We start from the raw sequence: 25,621 nt of genomic DNA, 5'->3' as shown, positions 1-25,621 counted from the left end.
TCACTGCAAAAGTCCTTCAGGAAGATTTACCCGACTCTGGAGTTGTAGTACATTGTTCTACTGTTCAGAGACACCTACAGAAAAATGGCCTTCATGGAAGAGTCATCTGAAGAAAACCTCTCCTGCGTCCTAACCACAAAAGTTAGCATCAGAAGTATGCAAAATAACATCTAAACAAGACTGATGTATTTTGGAAACAAGCCGTGTTAACTGATGAGGTTAAAATAGAACTCCTTGGCCACAATGATCAAACCAAATGTTTGGGAAAAAAAGGAGACAGAATGTCATGACAAGAACATCTCGCCAACCATTAAGCAGGGGAGTGGATTAATCATGCTTTGGGTTGTGTTCTATCCAATGGCACTGGGAACATTTCACGGGTATAGGGAAGAATGCATTCAATTAAAGTTTAACAAATTCTTCAAGCAAACATAACACCATCTGTAAAAAAGCTGAAGTTGAAAAGAGGATGACTTCTACAAATGGATAAGGATCCTAAACACAATTCAAAATCCACATTAGCCTATGCCAAAAGGTACAAGCTGAAGGTTTTACAATGGCCCTCACAGTCCCCTGATCTGAACATCATTGAAAATCTGTGGCTAGACCGCAAAAGAGCAGTGCATGCAAGAGGACCCAGGAATCTTACAGAACAAGAAGACTTTTCCAAGGAAGAAAACATGAAAATCCCTCAAACAAGAATTGAAAGACTCTTGGCTGGCTACAAAAAACATTTACAAGCTTTGATACTTGCCAAAGGTGCTGCTGCAGGATACTAACCATGCAGGGTTCCCAATATTTTGCATTGGCCAACTTTATTTTTTGTTGTGAATTTAAAAATGTAAAATATATATATTTTTTTTTTTTTTCTAAAATGCAGAGGATATGTGTTATATTTAACTTTATGGCTTTTACAGATAATTTCATCTTCAACTTGCTTATATCAGTAAACTTGACCAGAGTTGCTCAAACTTTTGCATGCCACTGTAATAATCTCCTAAGGGACGGTCTGGTTCAATGGGTATTGCTGCTCTCAGTCCAGCGCCTCCTTCATCTTGTGCAGTTGCCATCCTCCCTCCCAACCTCATATGGGTGACGCACCCTACATCATCCACACAGAGGCCACCATTGCACTCCTGTGCATGCGTACTTTAATCTTCCCGGCTGAGGGCAGATCAAAGTGTTGTAGTTCTCATTCTCAGGCCTTTCCTCGTGCCTGCTCATTACAGTTCTTTGCTCTGCCATCAGCAAGGCAGAGCAAAGTGTGCATGCACAGGAGTGCAATGGCGGTCTCTGTGTGGATGACGTAGGACACGTCATCCACACGGGGCTAGGAAGAAGGGCGGTAACTAAATAAGATAGAGGAGGCGCCAGACCGAGAGCAACAACACCCATTGGGGAGTATAATAAAGTTCTTTTTTACATTCTACAGATTTGCCTGGGCTTCTATATATTGTATTCTAGAATGCTGTATGTAAGAGCTCAATGGTGGTGGCCACAGGTTATAAGGGAAAAACCTGGTGACAGGTTCCCTTTAAAGTTCATTAGATCAAATTCAGAAGCCATTTATCATAAATGTAAAGGTTCAGAGAACTACATAAAGGTGTACAAAAGCCACACACATTGGATTATCTCTACAAGTTGACAATCTATTGAAAATTATGATGACTTGTTTTTTAACTTTCATCCTATTCTAAAAAATGTTATTTATCACGCAGGAACTCATCACAGCTTGGTATATAGGATTTCTAGTGCTCATCTTTTCATCGTTCCTTGTGTATCTAGTGGAGAAAGAAGCTAACACACAATTTCAAACATATGCAGATGCTTTATGGTGGGGTACGGTAAGTAAAATCAATCTTGAATTGATGGAGATATTGTGCTTGAAGGAAGGTTAAAAATGTCGCAATGAAAACAATGCAGCATTGATTTTTATATGGAATGGAGGTGACCAGTCAATTATTCTTCAGGAATGAACAGGTCATCATTTTTTGAGCTATTGAATGAATCGCAAGTGAAAATAAATAGAATAAATGGAAGTGATTATTTATATGATATTCCTGTCATATCTGCTTGCGGTAATGGCACAAAAAGCACATTACTGTAATTGAAATGGCCCCTATAATAAGATTTATCTTCATCTCTTTATGTAACCCGCAACAGCTCAATAAAACATGTACATTATGAGAGGATGTGTACCTGTAAGTTGACAAAACAGAATATATGAATATTTTTCTAAATATCATTATTTTTAATAAAGTTAAATTACATTACAAACCTTTATAAAGGGAACCTGTCACCTTGGAATATACTATTGACCTGAATATGCAGGGTTAATCTGAAGGTAAATAGCATTAAAAAGGTGTCCAAGTGCCTTTCTGAAAGTGTGGCTATCAGGAGAAAATTAATTTGTTACCTCCTGGGAGCGCCAGCTTTCAGTCACAAGGGGCTGGAGCGGCTTCAGTCACTGCTCACTATACTGGGAGTGGCGGGTGTAAGCACACCCCCGGACTTTGATTGACAGCTTGATCTGTGGCGCCTCTGTGGAGACCTATCCTGACACATTAGTAAATAATTGCATGCTCCAATACCAGGGTGTCCTGTTCTGCTGTTATTCCTCCTAGAAAGGAGTAAATAAATTGACAACTAATTGTTCAGGCGTCTTCGACAAAGGTAATGGCATCATCCAGTTGTTAACATTATCATAAATTTCTAGGAGGAAAAATGGAGGAATAACAGAGAGTAGAGCTAGGTCCTCTGTTAGGAAACAGCTCATTTTACTTTACCATTTTCCATAGCTGTATATCCATTTGAATAATTTTCTCCATATATAATGTTGTTATTATTATTATTATTATTCATTTATGTATGTATTTATTTTAGAGGAAAACAAAAAATGTATTTCAAGCTGTAACTATTATGATTACTGTATTATTCTGCTGCCTAGTCTATGTAAATGCTAGACTGTATGGGCTCCTTCGAGGTATGAGTAATTTCGGTCATGTGATAGGGGCGTGTTAGAAATGCAGCCCATACAGTCTAACATCTACAGAGGCCAGGAAGACTGACGGGGGCGAGAATAGATAGCAAAACCCCACAAACAAATTAGCTATTCGGCAGCTGCTGCCAATCAAAAAGCTGTACATTTTTGTAATTTACTTGCCTATATTTCAAAAACTATAAATCCAATATGACACCTAAAGGTATGTAGAGAATCAGCCTGATAGTACCACTATAGCACTGGCTTTAGTTTATAGAGGAAAATCCTGGTGATTAGTGCGCTTTAAACTTTTTTATCAATGTATTATTAATTGTATGTCCAAGACAGCTGTTAACAGGCATAACAGGGAATAACTCAGAAGACCCCTACAGTCCTTAATTACGCCATGGATTTTTCACGCCAGTTTTTCCCAGTTCTAGCAAAATGTGTGGAGCTAAGGCAAGATGGGGGTGTGGTGGACGTGTGAGGCCACGGATTGTCTAATTCATGACAAGATGTGGCATTCCTTGCTTCAGAAATCTTACTCAAATCTCTCCAACTTGAGTACAGATCATAGTTTTTACTGCAGCATCTTTCAGACTCCCAAACCCTCTCTACTGCCCAAGCTTCATCAGAGATTGGGATGCTTTCCTCACGCTACAGTGACACTTGTGAATCTGGACTGATAAAGTTATCGTTGGAGTGAAAAAGATGTACAGTAGCAAGCAGTGAGAGGGTGAAGGAAGGTTTGGTCCCACAAAGCAAAGCCGGAATATACAGGATATGTTGCTTGTCAATGGGTTGGTCATGCCCACTGATCTCAGAATGAATGGAAGGAGCTGTTATTGCCAGGAGAAGGCAATGCACCCTGATCTGTGATGTTATGTCCCCAAAGGGAGGAGAAGTCAGCTGAAAAACCTGCATCACATTAATTAATAAAGTTTCTTCTTGTGGAGACTGACATGCCTATCATGCCTCTGTGTAAGAGTAAAATACCGAAACACCTTGTCTGCAAATTGATATTTTGGGTTGGCTTTTATCCTAAAGGTGGTGTCACACACGACAACGATGTCGCTGCTACGTCACCATTTTCTGCTCTCTTCACTGTGACATGTAGCTGCAGTACATATCGGGTTAATTAACCTGATGTGTACTGTAGCTAGGAGAGCAAGGAGACAGCGCTAAGCAGTGTGCGCGGCTCCCTGCTCTCTGCACATGTAGCGACGTTATGATCGCTGCTGCGTCGCTGTGTTTGACAGTTAAGCAGCGATCATAACAGCGACTTACAAGGTCGCTGTTACGTCACAAAAAATGGTGACGTAACAACGATGTCGTTGTCGCTATGTGTGAACCCAGCTTTAGTCCTATTGTCTGCACATTGAGATTCTGGTTTGGCTTATATCCTAAAGGTCCAGTCACACTAAACAACTTACCAGCGATCCCAACAACGATAGGGATCGCTGGTAAGTTGCTAAGAGGTTGCTGGTGAGATGTCACACTGCGACACTCCAGCGATCCCACCAGCAACCTGACCTGGCAGGGATCGCTGGAGCGTCGCTACACGAGTTGCTGGTGAGCTCACCAGCAACCAGTGACCAGCCCCCAGCGCCGCGTGGAAGATTCTGCGCTTGGTAACTTAGGTAAATATCGGGTAACCAACCCGATATTTATCTTGGTTACCAGCGCACGCAGCTACACGTGCAGAGAGCAGGGAGCATCGCACACTGAGCGCTGGCTCCCTGCTCTCCTAGTTACAGCACACATCTGGTTAATTACCCGATGTGTACTGCAGCTAAATGTGCACAGAGCAGGGAGCAGCGCACACCGGGTGCAGCTGCACAGGTTACATATATAGGGTATAGAGTACAGGGTGCAGCTGCACAGAGCAGGGAGCAGCGCTTAGCGCTGGCTCCTTGCTCTCCTAGTTACAGCACACATCTGGTTAATTACCCGATGTGTACTGCAGCTAAATGTGCACAGAGCAGGGAGCAGCGCACAATGCTTAGCGCTGGCTCCCTGCTCTCCTAGCTACAGCACACATCAGGTTAATTAACCCGATGTGTCCTGCAGCTACATGTGCACAGAGCAGGGGCCGGCACTGACAGTGAGAGCGGCGGAGGCTGGTAACAAAGGTAAATATCGGGTAACCAAGGACAGGGCTTCTTGGTTACCCGATGTTTACTGTGGTTACCAGCCTCCACAGAAGCTGGCTCCTGCTGCCTGCACATTTAGTTGTTGCTGTCTCGCTGTCACACACAGCGATCTGTGCTTCACAGCGGGACAGCAACAACTAAAAAATGGCCCAGGACATTCAGCAACAACCAACGACCTCACAGCAGGGGCCAGGTTGTTGCTGGATGTCACACACAGCGACATCACTAGCAACATCGCTGCTACGTCACAAAAGTTGTTCGTTAGCAGCGATGTTGCTTAGTGTGACGGGGCCTTAAGTCATATGACAAGGCTTGTTAAAGGGTCAATATTGACTTTTAGGATTGCTATTTCCAATAGATTGTAGTACTAGAGTTGTAGGCCTCATCCTCTCTGAAGAGGCAATTTGCACACTAGTTAGCAGATAGTATGATGATTGGAAACAGTAAATGCATGTCAGTTTTATAGATTTATGAAGGAATTTCCATGAGAATACTTTCTAATCTCTCTGGAGTTTACCTTTAATTACAAAGACAGTTTGGTAAATGACAACTGCTGCCAAGGCATTGCTTCTACAGTCATTGATACAGTTCTAAAGCTTTTTACAAAAAGTCTCAAAGTAGTCATCGCCTAAGGCTGGATTCACCCCTGATGGTGCCAGCAAAGCCATGATGTGGCTGTAAACTGCGCTCAGGGTCGGACTGGGGTGTCTGGGGCCCACAGGGGGAATTGACTCTAGGGGCCCACCCTACAGCGATATGCAAATACCGAATTAGCCACTATCCACGACCCCATTATAGTGTAGCATTGACTGTAAAACACAGGCGGCTCCTGCACATCTGCTGTGCACACCATAACTGATGTACAATTACAGTAGTTTGCAGTAAAGGGTTCTTTGGTGAAAACACGTTATCACAGATCCACAGGTTCGGTAGGTGATAACTTATTGATCAGTGGAATCAGACCAGTGAAAACCGCACCAAATGGAAGAATGTGGAACTTTTATCCCTGACAGGGTACTTTTATCCCAATTATAAAATGTGACAGGTGGGAAGTGTGACCGCAGCTTCATTCATCCTCTGTGGAGCAGTCAGAAAAAGTCAAGTACATTGCTCAGCAGCCACTGAGGAAATAAATGGTCACTGGTCGCGTCAGACATGAGCTCCAATGCGGATAAAAGTTGCACATTTTGCCGATCAGTGCAAGTCCCAGCAATCAGACCTCCACTGATTAATAAGTTATCACTTATCCTTAGGCCACGTTCACACTTTCAGTATTTGGTAATTATATTATATCAGTATTTGTAGCCAAAATCAGGAGTGGGTGAAAAATGCAGAAGCGGTGCCCATGTTTCTATTATACTTTTCCTCTGATTTTACCACTCCTGGTTTTGGCTACAAATACTGCTCAAATACTCAGCGTGTGCACGTGACCTTAGAAAAGGTGATTACTTGTTTTCAACAGAGAACCTCTGTAAGTGCATATTTGCTACAGTGTAATAATCACAAGACAGGGAGAGGTTAAACATTCAAGTATTTAATCTCTACTAGAAATAATCTCCCCCTTATAGATAGAGAGAAAAAGTAACCTTCATACATAGTTACATAGTTACATAGTTACTTAGGTTGAAAAAAGACCTAGGTCCATCCAGTTCAACCTTCCTCCACCAGTTCTACATTTAGTCACTAAGTCATTTATAACCAACAATGTTTTGTGTACTGAGGAAATCATCCAGCCCTTTTTTAAAAGCTGTTATAGTATCTGCCATTACTACCTCTTGTGGTAGGGCATTCCACAGTCTGACCGCTCTAACTGTAAAGAACCCTTTCCTATTTAGGTGTCGGAATCGCTTTTCTTCCACTCGCAGTGAGTGCCCCCTGGTCCTTAGTATTGTTTTCGGAAGAAATAAGTTATGTGCCAGTCCTTTATATTGACCACACATGTATTTATACATATAAATGAGATCTCCTCTGAGACGTCTTTTTTCTAAGCTAAACATATCTAACTTTTTCAATCTGCCATCATATGGGAGGCCTTCCATTCCTTGTAATAGTCTAGTTGCCCGCCTTTGAACTGACTCTAACTTCTGAATGTCCTTTTTAAAATGTGGAGCCCAAAACTGGATCCCGTATTCCAGATGTGGCCTTACAAGTGATTTATAGAGGGGTAACAATACGTTGGGATCACGGGATCTAATCTCTCTTTTTATACACCCTAAAATCTTGTTTGCTTTAGCAGCTGCTGCTTGACATTGAGTGCTGCTGCTCAGCTTATTTGTAATGAGAATACCCAAGTCCTTCTCCTGTTCTGTAGTCCCGAGTTTACTTCCATTTAATGTATACCCAGCTATAGGATTACTCCGTCCTAGGTGCATTACTTTACATTTATCAACATTAAATCTCATTTGCCAAGTATCTGCCCATTCTGACATCTTATCCAGATCTTTTTGTAATATTGTACTATCCAGGTCAGTTTTTAATATCCTACATAGTTTGGTGTCATCGGCAAAGACTGACACTGTACTATCAATCCCATCCACAAGGTCATTAATAAAGAGAGTAAAAAGAATTGGTCCTAGCACAGATCCCTGCGGCACCCCACTGCTGACTATAGCCCATTTAGAGAATGTAGCATTTATGACTACTCTTTGTTTCCTATCTTTTAGCCAATTCCTTACCCAGTTGCATATTGTGTCCCCTAGTCCTTGCTTCTGGAGCTTTAGTATAAGGCTATTATGTGGTACAGTATCAAATGCCTTTGCAAAGTCCAAATAAATCACATCAGCTGCATTACCAATATCCAGGTTTGCACTTACCCCCTCATAGAACCCCAACAGGTTGGTTAGACACGACTTATCTTTCATGAATCCATGCTGTTTGTCAGTTATCATATTATTTTCTGCAATATATTTTTGCATGTCATCCCTTAAAATGCCCTCAAAAACTTTGCATACTACTGATGTCAGGCTTACTGGACGGTAGTTGCCTGGATCTACCCTCTTACCTTTCTTAAATATCGGTACCACATCAGCAATCCTCCAATCCTGAGGCACCAACCCTGTTACAAGTGAGTCTAAAAAGATGAGATACAGCGGTCTGTCGATTACGGAGCTCAATTCCCTCAATATTCGTGGATGAATGCCATCTGGCCCTGGGGATTTTTCAATGTTTAATTTACTCAGACGTAGGCGTACTTCATCTTGTGTTAAATTAATTATATCGGGTGAAGGACTTTGATTTTTCACTTGTTGAATGATCCCTGGTACAGTCAGTTCCTTGGTGAATACAGATGAGAAATGCCTATTTAATATCTCAGTCTTTTGTTTGTCCTCTATAACTAACTTGTTATTATATTTTAAGGGTCCGATACTATCCTTTGTTTTCCTTTTGGCATTAATGTATTTATAAAAGATTTTGGGATTTATTTTAATGTCATTGGCGATTTTTGTTTCAGTAGCTAGTTTTGCTTGTTTGATTTCTTTTTTGCATTGCCTATTGATATCTTTATACTCCTGCAATGCTATTTCTGTATTCTCAGCCTTTAAGATGTTAAACGCCCTTTGTTTTTGTTTTATTATACTTTGTACAGTCTTATTTATCCATAGTGGTTTCTTTTTATTCCTGGACATTTTATTACCAGAGGGTATACGTTTTTTACAGGACTCTAGTAGTATATCCTTAAACTTACCCCATTTATGTTCGGTATCCCCAGTTACCATGACTCTGTCCCAATCTACACATTTAAGCTCTTCCCTTAATTTGTTGAAATCAGCTTTCCTAAAATTCCAGGTTTTAGCATTCCCCCTTTGAAATGTTCTATTGAATATTATGTCGAAGCTTACCATATTATGATCGCTGGTGCCCAAGTGCTCCCGGACCTGTAGATTTGAAATTGTATCCGGTCTATTTGACAGGACCAGATCTAGCAAATTATCTCCCCTGGTCGGTTCATCTACCATCTGAGAGAGGAAATGGTCCTGAATGGTAGATAAGAACTTACAGCTTTTAGCAGAACCAGAAGATTCTATGTCCCACTGTATGTCTGGATAGTTGAAATCCCCCATAATAAAAACCTGATTATTATTATTAGCTGCCTTTTCAATTTGTTCCAGCATTTCACCCTCTATTTGTTCAGGTATGTTAGGAGGCTTATAGCAAACTCCAATTAGCATTTTTCCATTATTCCCCTCCCCATGTACATTTACCCATACTGACTCTACATTGTTGCTGTTCCCCTCAATGTCATCATACAACACAGGTTTTAGGTTAGATTTGATAAATATACACACCCCACCACCTTTTTGGCCTTTCCTGTCCTTCCTAAATGTACTATAACCCTGTATGTTTGTCACCCAGTCATGGCTTTCATCCAGCCAGGTTTCCGTAATGCCCACCACATCATAATCCATGGTTGACATAAGAGTCTCCAATTCATTCATTTTGTTTGCAAGACTTCTTGCATTTGCCAGTAGACATTTAATCCTATTAACACCTTTATTACTCCTAGCCTCCCTACGTTCCTTGTATGTCCCATCCCCCCCTAATCCTTCATTGACCCCTACCGTCTCCCTGTCTCTATCTGCTCTATCTATCCCCTTATTTGCTCCACTACCCTCCCTCCCCCCCGATCCTAGTTTAAAAGCTCCTCCATCCGTCTGACCATTTTCTCCCCCAGCACAGCTGCACCTTCCCCATTGAGGTGCAGCCCGTCCCTACCGTAGAGCCTGTAGCCGACTGAGAAGTCGGCCCAGTTCTCCATGAACCCGAACCCTTCCTTCCTGCACCAATTTCTAAGCCACATATTTATCTCCCTAAGCTCCCGCTGTCTTTCTAGTGACGCTCGTGGCACCGGTAGTATTTCTGAAAACACCACCTTGGAGGTCCTGGACTTCAGCTTCTCTCCTAGTTCCCTGTAATCATTTTTAAGGACCTTCCACCTGCCTCTAACTTTGTCATTAGTACCAATGTGCACCATGACCGCTGGGTTTTACCCAGCCCCACCCAGCAATCTGTCTATCCGATCCACAATATGCCGAACCCGAGCACCCGGCAGACAACACACTGTTCGGCATTCACGGTCTCGGCGACAGATGACCCTGTCTGTCCGCCTAATTATAGAGTCCCCTACCACCAACATCTGTCTGGGCTTTGCTGCACTCCTATTTCCCTCCTTCCTACAGCAGTTGTTTTCCTGGTTGCTAGGAGCAACGTCCTGCTGTAGTGACCCTAGTCCAGGCCCTTCATTCCTAATATCAGCCAAACAGGCATATTTACTAGGTTGTGCCAGGTCAGGACTAGGCTCCCTGACACTTTTCCCCCTACCTCTTCTTCTAACTGTTACCCAGCTACCTACCTCTGGGTCCTGATCTTCCCCACTTCCACCCTCCTCCATATCACTGGCCCCAGCCAGAGAAAGCTCAGTGAGCTCTAAACTCCTCTCCAGGTTTGCAATGCCCCTTAGTGTTGCAAGCTGCTTATTTAGATCAGTTACCTTGGCTTCCAAATACGCAACATGCTTGCATCAAGTGCAGACATATTCACCCTCGAACGGCTGCTCAAGGCATGCATACATCTGACAAGATACACACCTGGTAGCATTGTCCATGGAGCACCTATCAAATGGGGATCAACAGTAAAGTAGAAAAACAGAGAAAAAAAACGAAAGAAACCCAATGGGAAACGTATAAGGATAAATTCAAACTATGTTCTTGTGTCAAACTATGTAATTGTGTTGAAACTATGCACTTATCTTATCAGCACTTTACTTCAATTCAGCACCTCGCTCGCTCAGCCCCCTCGCTAGTACTGGCTGGTTTATATAGATGTACAATGAGTATCAGAAGCTGCTGGAAGCTTCTAGAAACAGGTGTGACTAATCCTACTAATTAAATCACAAGACTAACCTTTTTTTTTTTTTTTTTTCCCTTTTCACAGAATCACAAACAGACACACAATTCCCTAATGAAATTCAACAATTACAGTTATCACCACTATGTAATTGTGTTGAAACTATGCACTTATCTTAAATTCAGCACTTTACTTCAATTCAGCACCTCGCTCGCTCAGCCCCCTCGCTAGTACTGGCTGGTTTATATAGATGTACAATGAGTATCAGAAGCTGCTGGAAGCTTCTAGAAACAGGTGTGACTAATCCTACTAATTAAATCACAAGACTAACCTTTTTTTTTTTTTTTTCCCTTTTCACAGAATCACAAACAGACACACAATTCCCTAATGAAATTCAACAATTACAGTTATCACCACTATGTAATTGTGTTGAAACTATGCACTTATCTTAAATTCAGCACTTTACTTCAATTCAGCACCTCGCTCGCTCAGCCCCCTCGCTAGTACTGGCTGGTTTATATAGATGTACAATGAGTATCAGAAGCTGCTGGAAGCTTCTAGAAACAGGTGTGACTAATCCTACTAATTAAATCACAAGACTAACCTTTTTTTTTTTTTTTTTTCCCCTTTTCACAGAATCACAAACAGACACACAATTCCCTAATGAAATTCAACAATTACAGTTATCACCACTATGTAATTGTGTTGAAACTATGCACTTATCTTATCAGCACTTTACTTCAATTCAGCACCTCGCTCGCTCAGCCCCCTCGCTAGTACTGGCTGGTTTATATAGATGTACAATGAGTATCAGAAGCTGCTGGAAGCTTCTAGAAACAGGTGTGACTAATCCTACTAATTAAATCACAAGACTAACCTTTTTTTTTTTTTTTCCCTTTTCACAGAATCACAAACAGACACACAATTCCCTAATGAAATTCAACAATCACAGTTATCACCACTATGTAATTGTGTTGAAACTATGCACTTATCTTAAATTCAGCACTTTACTTCAATTCAGCACCTCGCTCGCTCAGCCCCCTCGCTAGTACTGGCTGGTTTATATAGATGTACAATGAGTATCAGAAGCTGCTGGAAGCTTCTAGAAACAGGTGTGACTAATCCTACTAATTAAATCACAAGACTAACCTTTTTTTTTTTTTTTTTTTTTTTTCCCTTTTCACAGAATCACAAACAGACACACAATTCCCTAATGAAATTCAACAATTACAGTTATCACCACTATGTAATTGTGTTGAAACTATGCACTTATCTTAAATTCAGCACTTTACTTCAATTCAGCACCTCGCTCGCTCAGCCCCCTCGCTAGTACTGGCTGGTTTATATAGATGTACAATGAGTATCAGAAGCTGCTGGAAGCTTCTAGAAACAGGTGTGACTAATCCTACTAATTAAATCACAAGACTAACCTTTTTTTTTTTTTTTTCCCTTTTCACAGAATCACAAACAGACACACAATTCCCTAATGAAATTCAACAATTACAGTTATCACCACTATGTAATTGTGTTGAAACTATGCACTTATCTTAAATTCAGCACTTTACTTCAATTCAGCACCTCGCTCGCTCAGCCCCCTCGCTAGTACTGGCTGGTTTATATAGATGTACAATGAGTATCAGAAGCTGCTGGAAGCTTCTAGAAACAGGTGTGACTAATCCTACTAATTAAATCACAAGACTAACCTTTTTTTTTTTTTTTTTTTTTTTCCCTTTTCACAGAATCACAAACAGACACACAATTCCCTAATGAAATTCAACAATTACAGTTATCACCACTATGTAATTGTGTTGAAACTATGCACTTATCTTAAATTCAGCACTTTACTTCAATTCAGCACCTCGCTCGCTCAGCATAACACAGTCCACTATACCAAGACCAATAATACCATATACAAGGGAGAGATACCACCACACCGTGACCAGACAACATATTACCACCACATAGTGACCCAATACAACCACATACAAGGGAGAAATACCGCCACACCATGACCAGACCACATATTACCACTACAAGGGGACCGAATTCAACCACATACAAGGGAGAAATACCACCACACAGTGACCAGATCACATATTTCCACTCCATAGTGATAGAATACAATCACATACAAGGGAGAAATACCGCCACACCATAATTATACCACATGGTAACCAAATATTACCACATACAAGTGAGAAATACCGCAACACCATGACCAGACCACATAATGACCAAATAATACCACATACAAGAGACAAATACCACCAAACCGTGACCAGACAACATATTACTACCACACAGTGACGAACAATACTACAATAATAATTATGAACAAAAAACACAATACCAATAACACTAATATTATCACCAGTGACATTATACACAGGAGCTCTGTGCATAGCGAGTGTACATGTAATACACTGACTTACCAGTGATGTCCCTAGCTGAAGTTATTCATTGCTTTTCCTCTTCATCCAGCACTGACCACTATCACTTCCTCCTGCCATAATGCGCCTCTGCAGAAAATAACACACAGTCACCTATAGTTGATCACAAAGAGCACATTCCACACTTTTTCCCCAATTTCTACACTACGTCAGACTTTTGTTTCCCCTATTTAAGACAGTTCCTCAAAATTAACCTATATTTAATCAGTAATAATGCCTCCTAATTTGACCATACAGTAATTATGTGCCCACATGCCACCATAAACCAATAATGTATGTCCCTCATTCTGGCCCCATTTGTTTTATAAAGTCCCTCATCCTGGCCCCATTTATTTAAAAATGTCTCCCCTCCTGCCCCCCTTTATTTAATAATGTCTGGGGAAACAAGAGGAATCAGAAGGGGCTGTTAATTGCTTCCTGCGCAAAATATCCCCCCACATGCTGCTTCTCTCTAAAATAGCCCCATAAAGTGCCCCTTTCCATAATGCCCCCTCAAAACTTGCCCTTTCTATAATATCTCCCCCATAAAGTCACTCCTTATTTCCTCATTATACTATGCTGCCTTTCACAATCCCCTTCCTAATTGCCTCATAATGACCCTAATCAATTTGCTCCATAATGTCCCTCATTGCCTCATATTGTCCCCCATTTCCCCATAATGGCCCTTGTTATCCCATAATGGCTCTATTTATTCTATAATGTCCCCCACTGCGCCATAATGTACCAGTTTGTTTCATAATATCCCCCATTTTCTCTTACTGTCCCAGTTTGCTCCACAATGTCCCTCATTGGCCCACAATGTACCAATTTACTCTATAATATCCTCCACTAACCTATAATGTCCAAATATACTTCATAATGCCCCATAATGTCCCAATTTTCCATAATGTGCCCTATTAAGTCCTCCACTGCCCCACTATGTCCCTATTTGTTCCTTATTACCACATAAAGTCCCCCACCGCCCATAATGTCACTTGTAAAGTAATACCGCTCCTCCCTGACCATGGCCCCCTGATCTCAAATTATTTTATGTCATCTTCGGCTCCTAATGGAGCGCTTACCTCTTCTCTGCAGCCCTGCGCATCCTATTCATATCTGCATCCGCGGCCCCGGCGGCAGTATGATGATGGGCGCTGCATGTCGGTGCAGGGCTGAGAGGAGCTCTCCTCTGCCTCAGTCCCTTCACCGGCCGCACTGTTTAAATGTACACACGTCTGAGTGACGTGCACTACATTTGAATGGAGGCGCTGTCTCCAGGACCTGTGCACCACATATGTACAGGCCTGGATCGCGCAGTGCAAGACCTTTGGCAAGTCACATGACTGTGATGTCACCAAAGGTCATTCTTCAACCCCGGAAACTGCTGCAATACTACTGAACTTGTACTATCGCTGCAGTTTGATTGAAAGACTGGGGGGCCTTGTGGAGAGCATGGGGGCCCTGGATCAGCTTCCCAGTCTGCCCGCACATAACACTGGTCCTGAGAAACAGATGACTCCGTGGCCCTGTGCACCTGCAACACACTAAATAAGACACAGGGGCCCAATGAAGACCCAGGGCCTACCGGGGTATCCCCCAGTGCCCCGGTCCGATCCTGACTGCGCTGACGTGTATTTTACCGCAAATTGGTACAGATTTCAAATAGATTGTTGCTAGAGGTAAAATTGCTTATGCCGCCATTAGCAGTCAGTTTGAAAACTTCACCAGGTCATGTGTAACCGCAAAAGGCCAAGTGCTGAGTGTGACACTAAATAATTATTAGTTAAACTAACCTAAGTACAGTGCAACTTAAAAATGGCTGAACTATCTGAATGGCAGTGTCTATTATCTTACTGTCAGAGCGAATGCACAAAAAAATGTTTGTAATCAAGTAGCTATTCTTAGAAAATACCAGACAGCCCCAAAAAAATACTGTGAAAGGAATAAACAAGTACCAAGTGGCTTACCATATGAAGCAATCAGATCAAATTGCCGTCTTCACAATTGTACACCTTAGTATATCTTAAGACAGCTGAGTGAACGCTCATTATTGAAGATCAATTTCTGGCAAGTACAGCTGTGTTCAGCCTTCGACCCAACCCCATTGTAGTTCTTTCCTACTTACTAATAGGAATTGCTGCTAAATGTAAACATGTTTTTCTTAATGGGCTTTACAGTCATGCTGATTATTTTGCCAAAATAAGCCATGGAAGGTTCGAAGACGTGCTACTGCTAATTGGAATTGACGTGCTTGTATATATTAGCATAGTTAATTGGCTTTTTAGCCGTACACAGCAGCATGGTGTAGGGCAGATAGATTTTGTACAGGTGAGGGACATTAAATCCATCTGCTTCACTTGTACAAGTAGCGCTACCAAAACCATATCACCCCATGGTAGCTTTCTGGAAAACCATGCCATTTTGTCTCATGGTTCTCAGGCATATTTCTTTAGGAAATATTTTTTTTCCTTGCATTTTTGTGCAGAAAATCCACGGCATTTCATAATTAAAGTGAGTGTATGAAAACACATACCTTCTGTGCATATAAAGATGCCTCAGAACTGCGCATTTTTTCTTGCATATTTTCACCATAGACCTTTATTTGGAGCTTGGAAAAAAACAGCATGTAAAATCACACTTGCAATTTTTAAGTGATAATTGCAGTTTTTGTGCACTAACAAGAACATCAAAAAAGGAAAATTATATAAAATGAAACAAACATGCAATAAACAGTAGGATACCAATCCAATTCTGAAGCGAACCCCTGTGGAAAACATATAGGAAAAAGGCATTGTTTCCACATTTGGGAACATGGCCTAACTTAGTTTCATAAAGGTATGTTCTGACGGGAAAATCTGCAGTGGCAAATACTACTACATACACGCCTCAACATTGAAATCGCAACAACATGAAAAAAAAGTCTATAATATATTATAGAACTGGGGGACATGAAGTGTCAGTACCAGAAAAAAAAGGAAATAAAATCGCAAAAAATCTGAAAATTGTATTAATACATAGAAAATATACATAAAAAATATACAGTATAAATGATGTAAACATATTATAGCAAGAAGACGGTCAAGATTTTGGGGGTACAGCATATGACCATGGTGTTGGTTATGTTATGAGAATATACATCCACCTCTCCACCATAACTGTATAAAAAAAGTGTCAACATACCTACTCAATGCTACCTCTAAAGGATAGACCCAGGACATGAAAATATGGTCAGAAATTACTGTATACAAATGATTTTGGTCTATTCCATTAACTCAAGAGGGGGCGGAGTGATTAAGACCACTGTAAAGGTAATGAACTGACCAAGATGCAAGTAATCAAGTAAAAGTATTCAGTATATATACACAGGTATCATAAACCTTACTAAGCAGCATAAGATGAGGTCAGTATTACCTACAAGTAGAAGAGAAGGAGGGGGGATGCCCCAATGCATGTTTCACTGTAGCAGCAGCTATTTCTAGGAGATGCGTATTTTTGATGTATATTTTCTATGTATTAATAAACATTTTCAGATTTCTTGCAATTTAATTTCCTTTTTCTCTGGTACTGACACTTCATGTCCTCCAGTTCTATAATCTACTTGGAAGTTTGTTTGTACATTATCAATATCATAACTACAGTTAGGTCCAGAAATATTTGGACAGTGACACAATTTTCGCGAGTTGGGCTCTGCATGCCACCACATTGGATTTGAAATGAAACCTCTACAACAGAATTCAAGTGCAGATTGTAACGTTTAATTTGAAGGTTTGAACAAGAATATCTGATAGAAATTGTAGGAATTGTACACATTTCTTTACAAACACTCCACATTTTAGGAGGTCAAAAGTAATTGGACAAATAAACCAAACCCAAAAAAATTTTTTTTATTTTCAATATTTTGTTGCGAATCCTTTGGAGGCAATCACTGCCTTAAGTCTGGAACCCATGGACATCACCAAACGCTGGGTTTCCTCCTTCTTAATGCTTTGCCAGGCCTTTACAGCCGCAGCCTTCAGGTCTTGCTTGTTTGTGGGTCTTTCCGTCTTAAGTCTGGATTTGAGCAAGTGAAATGCATGCTCAATTGGGTTAAGATCTGGTGATTGACTTGGCCATTGCAGAATGTTCCACTTTTTTGCACTCATGAACTCCTGGGTAGCTTTGGCTGTATGCTTGGGGTCATTGTCCATCTGTACTATGAAGCGCCGTCCGATCAACTTTGCGGCATTTGGCTGAATCTGGGCTGAAAGTATATCCCGGTACACTTCAGAATTCATCTGGCTACTCTTGTCTGCTGTTATGTCATCAATAAACACAAGTGACCCAGTGCCATTGAAAGCCATGCATGCCCATGCCATCACGTTGCCTCCACCATGTTTTACAGAGGATGTGGTGTGCCTTGGATCATGTGCCGTTCCCTTTCTTCTCCAAACTTTTTTCTTCCCATCATTCTGGTACAGGTTGATCTTGGTCTCATCTGTCCATAGAATACTTTTCCAGAACTGAGCTGGCTTCATGAGGTGTTTTTCAGCAAATTTAACTCTGGCCTGTCTATTTTTGGAATTGATGAATGGTTTGCATCTAGATGTGAACCCTTTGTATTTACTTTCATGGAGTCTTCTCTTTACTGTTGACTTAGAGACAGATACACCTACTTCACTGAGAGTGTTCTGGACTTCAGTTGATGTTGTGAACGGGTTCTTCTTCACCAAAGAAAGTATGCGGTGATCATCCACCACTGTTGTCATCCGTGGACGCCCAGGCCTTTTTGAGTTCCCAAGCTCACCAGTCAATTCCTTTTTTCTCAGAATGTACCCGACTGTTGATTTTGTTACTCCAAGCATGTCTGCTATCTCTCTGATGGATTTTTTCTTTTTTTTCAGCCTCAAGATGTTCTGCTTCACCTCAATTGAGAGTTCCTTAGACCGCATGTTGTCTGGTCACAGCAACAGCTTCCAAATGCAAAACCACACACCTGTAATCAACCCCAGACCTTTTAACTACTTCATTGATTACAGGTTAACGAGGGAGACGCCTTAAGAGTTAATTGCAGCCCTTAGAGTCCCTTGTCCAATTACTTTTGGTCCCTTGAAAAAGAGGAGGCTATGCATTACAGAGCTATGATTCCTAAACCCTTTCTCCGATTTGGATGTGAAAACTCTCATATTGCAGCTGGGAGTGTGCCCTTTCAGACCATATTATATATATAATTGTATTTCTGAACATGTTTTTGTAAACAGCTAAAATAACAAAACTTGTGTCACTGTCCAAATATTTCTGGACCTAACTGTATATGAATCCTTAGCCTTAATATTTGTTATGGCCTTATATATTTTGTTTATATTATGAATAAAAAGTCGTACAGGTAGGAAAGTCACAGGATTGTTAGACAATTTTAACCCCTTCACGACTTAGGACGTGTACAGCTCTGGCAAAAATTTAGAGACCACTTCTAAATTTTCAATTTTGCTGATTTTTATCTTTATAGTTATATTTTTGAATAAAATGTAAATTGTTCTTTTATTCTATAAACTACTGACAACATGTCTCCGAATTTCCAAGCAAAAAAATTTGTATTTATTTTCTGAAAAAAAACTGTGTGGCATGGAACATTGTCCTGCTGGAAAAACAGTCCTCAGAGTTGGGGAATATTGCCTGAGCAGAAGGAAGCAACTGTTTTTCCAGGATAACCTTGTATGCAGCTTGATTCATATGTCCTTTGCAAAGATTAACCTGCCCAATTCCAGCCATGCTGAAGCATCCCCAGATCATCAATCCTTCACCGAATTTCACAGTCTGTGCAAAACACTGTGGCTTGTACGCCTCTCCAGGTCTCTGTCTAACCATTAGACGACCAGGTGTTGGGTAAAGCTGAAAATTAGGCAAAGAAAATTCAACAAACATGTTTGCGAAGGACGTATGAATCAAGCCGCATACAAGGTTAGCCTGGAACAACAATTGCTTCCTTCTGCTCAGGCAATGTTCCCCAACTCTGAGGACTGTTTTTTTCCAGCAGGACAATGCGCCATGCCACACAGCTAGGTCAATCAATATGTAGATGAAGGACCACCACATCAAAACCCTGTCATGGTCAGCCCAATCTCCAGACCTGAACTTCATTGAAAACCTCTGGAATGTAGTCAAGTGGAAATTGGATAGTCACAAGCCATCAAACAAAGAGCTGCTTACATTTTTGCGCCAGGAGTGGTATAAGGTCACCCAAAAGCAGTGTGAAAGACGGGTGGAAAGCGTACCAAGACGCATGAAAGTTGTGATTATGATTATTCCACAAAATAATGATTTCTGAACTCTTCCCGAGTTAAACATTAGTATTGTTGCTACTAAATGATTATGAACTTGTTTTCTTTGCATTATTTGAGGTCTGAAAGCAATGCATTTCTTTGTGATTTTGACTATTTCTCATTATCAGAAAATAAATACAAAATGTATTGCTTGGAAATTCAGAGACATGTTGCCAGTAGTTTATAGAAAGAAAGAACAATTTACATTTTACTCAAAAATATACCTATAAAGAGAAAAATCAGAAAAACTGAAAATTTGGAAGTGGTCTCTTAATTTTTGCGAGAGCTGTATGTACATCCTAGGTTGCCTCCACCCAGTTACTGCGGGCTTCTGATGTACAAACTCAATAAAACAAAAAAAGGATAAAAAACATGTGGGTAGAAAGTTTGTTCTTATTGCACCAGTATTGTGTTATATGAAATAATGTTATCCATTTTATTTAGAATGTATCTAGGAAACATTCAGTTATGTCCCAATTTTTTCTAAAAATAAGTATATTACTATCATTTTCGGTGCAGGAGTGGTATGCTGAACCTCGCTTACACATCTTATCGAATACAGCCAAGCCTTATTCAGGGTTCCTGTCTATATGTCCCTATGGTCTGAAAGATCCATAGGAATTGCCTTTGTATTATAGATGCTATACAATTCCTTCACATGTCTATGAAGTTTTTTTTTGTTTTTTTTTGTGCCTATAAGTGCTGTCAACCTTGATTATTGTGTTGCTGATATAAGGTATATCATTTTTTCATGACTAACATCATTATGTATATGATATAGCAAGCCATAAGATTGTTGGTTGTTAAGGGTGTGGTACAATATTTATCTATCTAGTATTTATCCCATATGTGCTTTGGCTTAGGGGATCTGTGTATGTTTTAAATGTTTTTAATTGTTCATTGTGTGTTCACTCCCAGTATGGAGTTCCATATGTCTTCCTATTTGTAATAAAGATTTTCTATTTTTACAATTGTTTTTTGGTGATCCCTCTGTGGGTATATTCTTTTTCTTTCTTGAAGTATATTAGGCATATTTACCAATATAGTCCAATGTTCTAGGTTTATTATTCATTCATCTTGTCTGATATTTTTGTTGAATCTTTAGATTGTCTGTTCTAAGTTTACACCACCTATTTGTTGACTAAGGGGTGCTTTACACGCTGCAACATCGCTAGCATCTGCTAGCGATGTTGCGTGCGATAGCACCCGCCCCCATCGGTGGCACGATATGTGGTGATCGCTGCCGTAGCGAACATTATCGCTACAGCAGCGTCACACACACATACCTGTGCAGCGACGTCGCTGTGACCGGTGAACCGCCTCCTTTCTAAGGGGGCGGTTCGTTCAGCGTCACAGCGACGTCACAGCAGCGTCACTGAACCGCTGCCCAATAGAATAGTAGGGGAGGAGATGAGCAGCCGGAACATGCTGCCCACCTCCTTCCTTCCTCCTTTTCCCGTGGACGCAGGTAAGGAGATGTTTGTCGTTCCAGCGGCGTCACACATAGCGATGTGTCCTGCCGCAGGAACAACAAACAACATCATTACTGCAGCAGCAACGATAATTAGGAATAGGGGAGCATGTCACCGATGAGCGATTTTGAACGTTTTTGCGATGATTCAAAATCGCTCATAGGTGTCACACACAACGACATCGCTAAAGCGGCCAGATGTGCGTCACAAATTCCGTGACCCCAACCAGATCGCTTTAGCGATATCGTAGCGTGTAAACCCACCTTTTATATCTGCCAGAAATGTGGGCCAAAATGTTGACCCATTTATGGTCACCTCCACTATATCAGCAAGGCAATATCGACAAGGCTCAGAAACTGTTTAAAACCCATGAATATGGTACAAGTCAAGAAACTGATTTTATTTTGCACCAATTATGTCAGAATTTTTGTTGCATTTGGAATATTTCATTTTTCTTTATTTGATCACCTCACAACTGTATGCACATTATTGCAATGCAAAATCCACATTCAAAATAAATTAGATCACACTATGGATGTAAAAAGACCCAAAAATCGACATTACAGCTACATCTGCTGATCACAGCTTTGTAAATGACTTTCAGCACATCTGGTGCTATATAATCATTGTGTGCTTCATATTTTCTTAATGCATTACGTGTGTGTGTATTACAGATAACACTGACAACCATCGGCTATGGTGACAAAACTCCTCATACATGGCTTGGAAGGCTTCTTTCAGCTGGCTTTGCTCTTCTTGGTATTTCCTTCTTTGCACTACCTGCTGTGAGTATTACGCACAGAACTTAGATAAAAAATGATATGCAGTTCAGATAATCATATCTGGTATAAAGATTTTGTTTGCTCTTAGCCTGCATTAGAAATGAGCAAGCCCTGCATGCAGTCTTGGAAGGCAATCTTTGGAAGCATCAGGGGCTACTGAATAGGTTTGTCAATGCATCTTATTGATAATACAGTTGAAACCAGAAGTTTACATACACTATCTAAAAAGACACATATGAATGTTTTTCTCACTCTCTGACATGAAATCAGAATAAACCTTTCCCATTTTATGTCAATTAGGAACCAAAATTATTTATATTTGCCAAATGCCAGAATAATTATAGAGGAATGTTTTAAGGCATTTTTATTACTTTCTGTAAAGTCTAAAGTTTACATACATTTCATTAGTATCTGTACCATTGCTCTTAAACTGTATGACTTGGGTCAAATGTTTTGGATACCCTTCCACAAGCTTCTCACAATAGTTGGTAGGAATTTGGGCCCATTCATCCTGACAGAACTGATGTAACTGAGCCATGTTTGTAGGTCACCTTGCTTGAGCCTGCCTTTTCAGCTTTGCCCATGAATTTTCAATAGGTTTGCGATCAGGGTTTTGTGATGGCCGCACCAAAACATTGACTTTGTTATCCTTAAGCCAGTTTGTAACCCCTTTGGCAGTATGCTTCTGGTCATTGTCCATTTGTAAGATCCATTTACCTCTAAGCTTTATGTTCCTGGCTGATGTCATGAGATGTTGCTTCAGTATTGCCACATAGTCTTCTTCCCTAATGATGCCATCTATTTTATGAAGTGCACCAGTCCCTCCTGCAGTAAAACAATCTCACAACATGATGCTGCCACCCCCATGTTTGGGATGGTATTCTTAGGCTTCAAAGCTTCTCCCTTTTTCCTCCAAATATAAATGATGGTAATTATGTCCAAACAGTTCAAATTTTAATTTAGTCAGACCACAGGACATGTCTCCAAAAATTAAGATCTTTTTTCCTTTGTGCGTTTGCAAACATTGGCTTTTTTATGTTTCTTTTGAAGTAATAGCTTCTCCCAGCAGATTGGCCTTTCAGCCCATGTTGATACAGTACTAGTTTCACTCTGGATAATGATACAATCTTACCAGCTATTGCCAGAATCTTCATAAGGTCTTTTGCTCTTGGGCTGTTATGCACATGTCTGACTAAAGCACATTCATCTCTGGTACAAAGAACTCATTTTCTTCCTGAGCAGTATGGGTGGACATTCCCATCTTGTTTGTACTTGTGTATAATTGTTTGTACAGATGAACAAGGCACCTTCAGGTATCTGGAAATTGCACCCAAGGATGAACAAGACTTGTGCAAGTCCACAATTCTCTTCCTGAGATCTTGGCTGATTTCTTTTGACTTTCCCATGATGCTACACAAAGAAGCAGTGTGTTTCAGGTGTGCATGACAATACATCCACAGATGTGTGTCTAATTAACTCAGATGTTGCCAATAAACCTATCAAAAGCTTCCAAAGACATAACATCATCATATTGGCTGTCCTATATTGTTTAAAGGCATAGTACTATTATTGTATGTAAACTTTTGACTTTGCAGAAAGAAATAAAAATGCATTAAACATTCTCTCTCCATCATTATTCTGGCATTTGGCAAATATAAATTATTTTGGTTCCTAAAACCCTAAAACCTAAAACAGGAAAGATTTATTCTGAGTTCATGTCAGATAGTGAGAAAAATATGCAGATTTGTCTTTTTAGATAGTGGATGGAAACTTCTGGTTTCAACTGTATATCCTGTAGAAGCTAACCTTCAGTTCTCACTAATGGCCACTACACATTGAACGAGCTGGTGTTTAATCTGGTCTGGCTCGAAATGGGGCAGTTTAAGATGTCGATATGTTTAAAGTAATGCAAGGGCTTGGAAAGGGTTGTTCTACTAAATTAATCACTTTACAGAGGTTGTCCAAGTCAATAAAATTATTTATAAAGGCCCCGTCACACTAAACAACATCGCTAGCAACATCGCTGCTAATGAACAACTTTTGTGACGTAGCAGCGATGTTGCTAGCGATGTTGCTGTGTGTGACATCCAGCAAGAACCTGGCCCCTGCTGTGAGGTCGTTGGTTGTTGCTGAATGTCCTGGGCCATTTTTTAGTTGTTGCTCTCCTGCTGTGAAGCACACATCGCAGTGTGTGACAGCGACAGAGCAACAACTAAATGTGCAGGCAGCAGGAGCCGGCTTCTGCGGACGCTGGTAACCACGGTAAACATCGGTTAACCAAGAAGCCCTTACCTTGGTTACCCGATATTTACCTTCGTTACCAGCGTCCGCTCTCACACTGCCAGTGCTGGCTCCCTGCTCTGTGCACACGTAGCCACAGTACACATCGGGTAATTAACCCGATGTGTACTGTGGCTAGGAGTGCAGGGAACAAGGAGCCGGCACTGGCAGTGTGAGAGCGGACGCTGGTAACGAAGGTAAATATCGGGTAACCAAGGTAAGGGCTTCTTGGTTACCCAATGTTTACTGTGGTTACCAGCGTCCACAGAAGCCGGCTCCTGCTGCCTGCACACGTAGCAGAGTACACATCGGGTAATTAACCCGATATGTACTGTGGCTAGGTGTGCAGGGAGTCAGCGCTAAGCGGTGTGCGCTGGTAACCAAGGTAAATATCGGGTTGGTTACCCGATATTTACCTTAGTTACCAAGCGCAGCATCGCTTCCACGCGGCGCTGGGGGCTGGTCACTGGTTGTTGGTGAGATCTGCCTGTGTGACAGCTCACCAGCAACGCTCCAGCGATCCCTGCCAGGTCAGGTTGCTGGTGGGAGCGCTGGAGCATCGCTTAGTGTGACATCTCACCAGCGACCTCCTAGCAACTTACCAGCGATCCCTATCAGGTTGTATCGTTGTTGGGATCGCTGGTAAGTTGTTTAGTATGACTGGGCCTTAAGACTTCTGTGCGTGTGATGGGGGCTGGCTAATTGGTTCATTTCAATTGCAAAGCCAGACCTATTTCTGGTTGCGGTCGTAACATAAGGAGAGATAAATACTGTTTTAACAGTTGAAATGAGCCAATCAGTCAAGGCAGTAGCGGAACTGCAAGGACCAAGGACGACTACTGATACCTGAAGATGATTACACTATGCTAAATACAAAGGAAGTTGTATGTATTTATATTAGAAATTCCTCAAAAGACATTAATTAGATAACCCTTTAAATTAGTAGCTCCTTGGCCATTTATTATGGCACATATGGAATACATAAGACCACTACAGCTATCATACACTATAATATTTATCCTTTTACAGTTTATAAAACAATATTTTCTTTGTTATTCTTATACTCTTTTCATAAAATACAATGAATGTTTGTTTGTTTCTAAAAAAAAAAAATAACCCTTGTGTACTAATCAATGAAGTAAATATATGTCTTTCAGATGGCTGGTGATTTCTCACTCATGTTAGCCTTTGTCCAACAGAGACCTCCAATATTGAATATATTTTTTAATCAATGATTGTTTGAAATGTTTTTATTTAATGAGGCCACAAGATACAACATTATAGTTTATTTTGCTTATTTGAGACCAATTTAATTGAAAATGGAAGTTAGAACATAGTACCAGAGTTAAACTGGGAAAAGTCAGTCAATTAAGCAGGAAGAA

General features: G+C 40.8%; 1 protein-coding gene across 4 annotated transcripts in view; it reads left to right on the top strand.

Annotated features, from left to right (window-relative positions):
* Positions 1-25,621, top strand: part of KCNQ5 (potassium voltage-gated channel subfamily Q member 5) — an 894,563-nt gene that overhangs the window by 643,380 nt on the left and 225,562 nt on the right. For all 4 annotated transcript variants that reach the window (XM_075340207.1, XM_075340208.1, XM_075340210.1 and 1 more), the window contains exons 5-6: positions 1,719-1,844; positions 21,852-21,962. In XM_075340207.1, the coding sequence (XP_075196322.1) occupies positions 1,719-1,844; positions 21,852-21,962 (237 nt within the window). The remainder of the gene's footprint in view (positions 1-1,718; positions 1,845-21,851; positions 21,963-25,621) is intronic.

Source organism: Anomaloglossus baeobatrachus, chromosome 3, assembly GCF_048569485.1.
Source record: "Anomaloglossus baeobatrachus isolate aAnoBae1 chromosome 3, aAnoBae1.hap1, whole genome shotgun sequence".
NCBI lineage: Eukaryota > Metazoa > Chordata > Amphibia > Anura > Aromobatidae > Anomaloglossus > Anomaloglossus baeobatrachus.
This window is presented reverse-complemented; position numbering and strand designations above follow the sequence as displayed.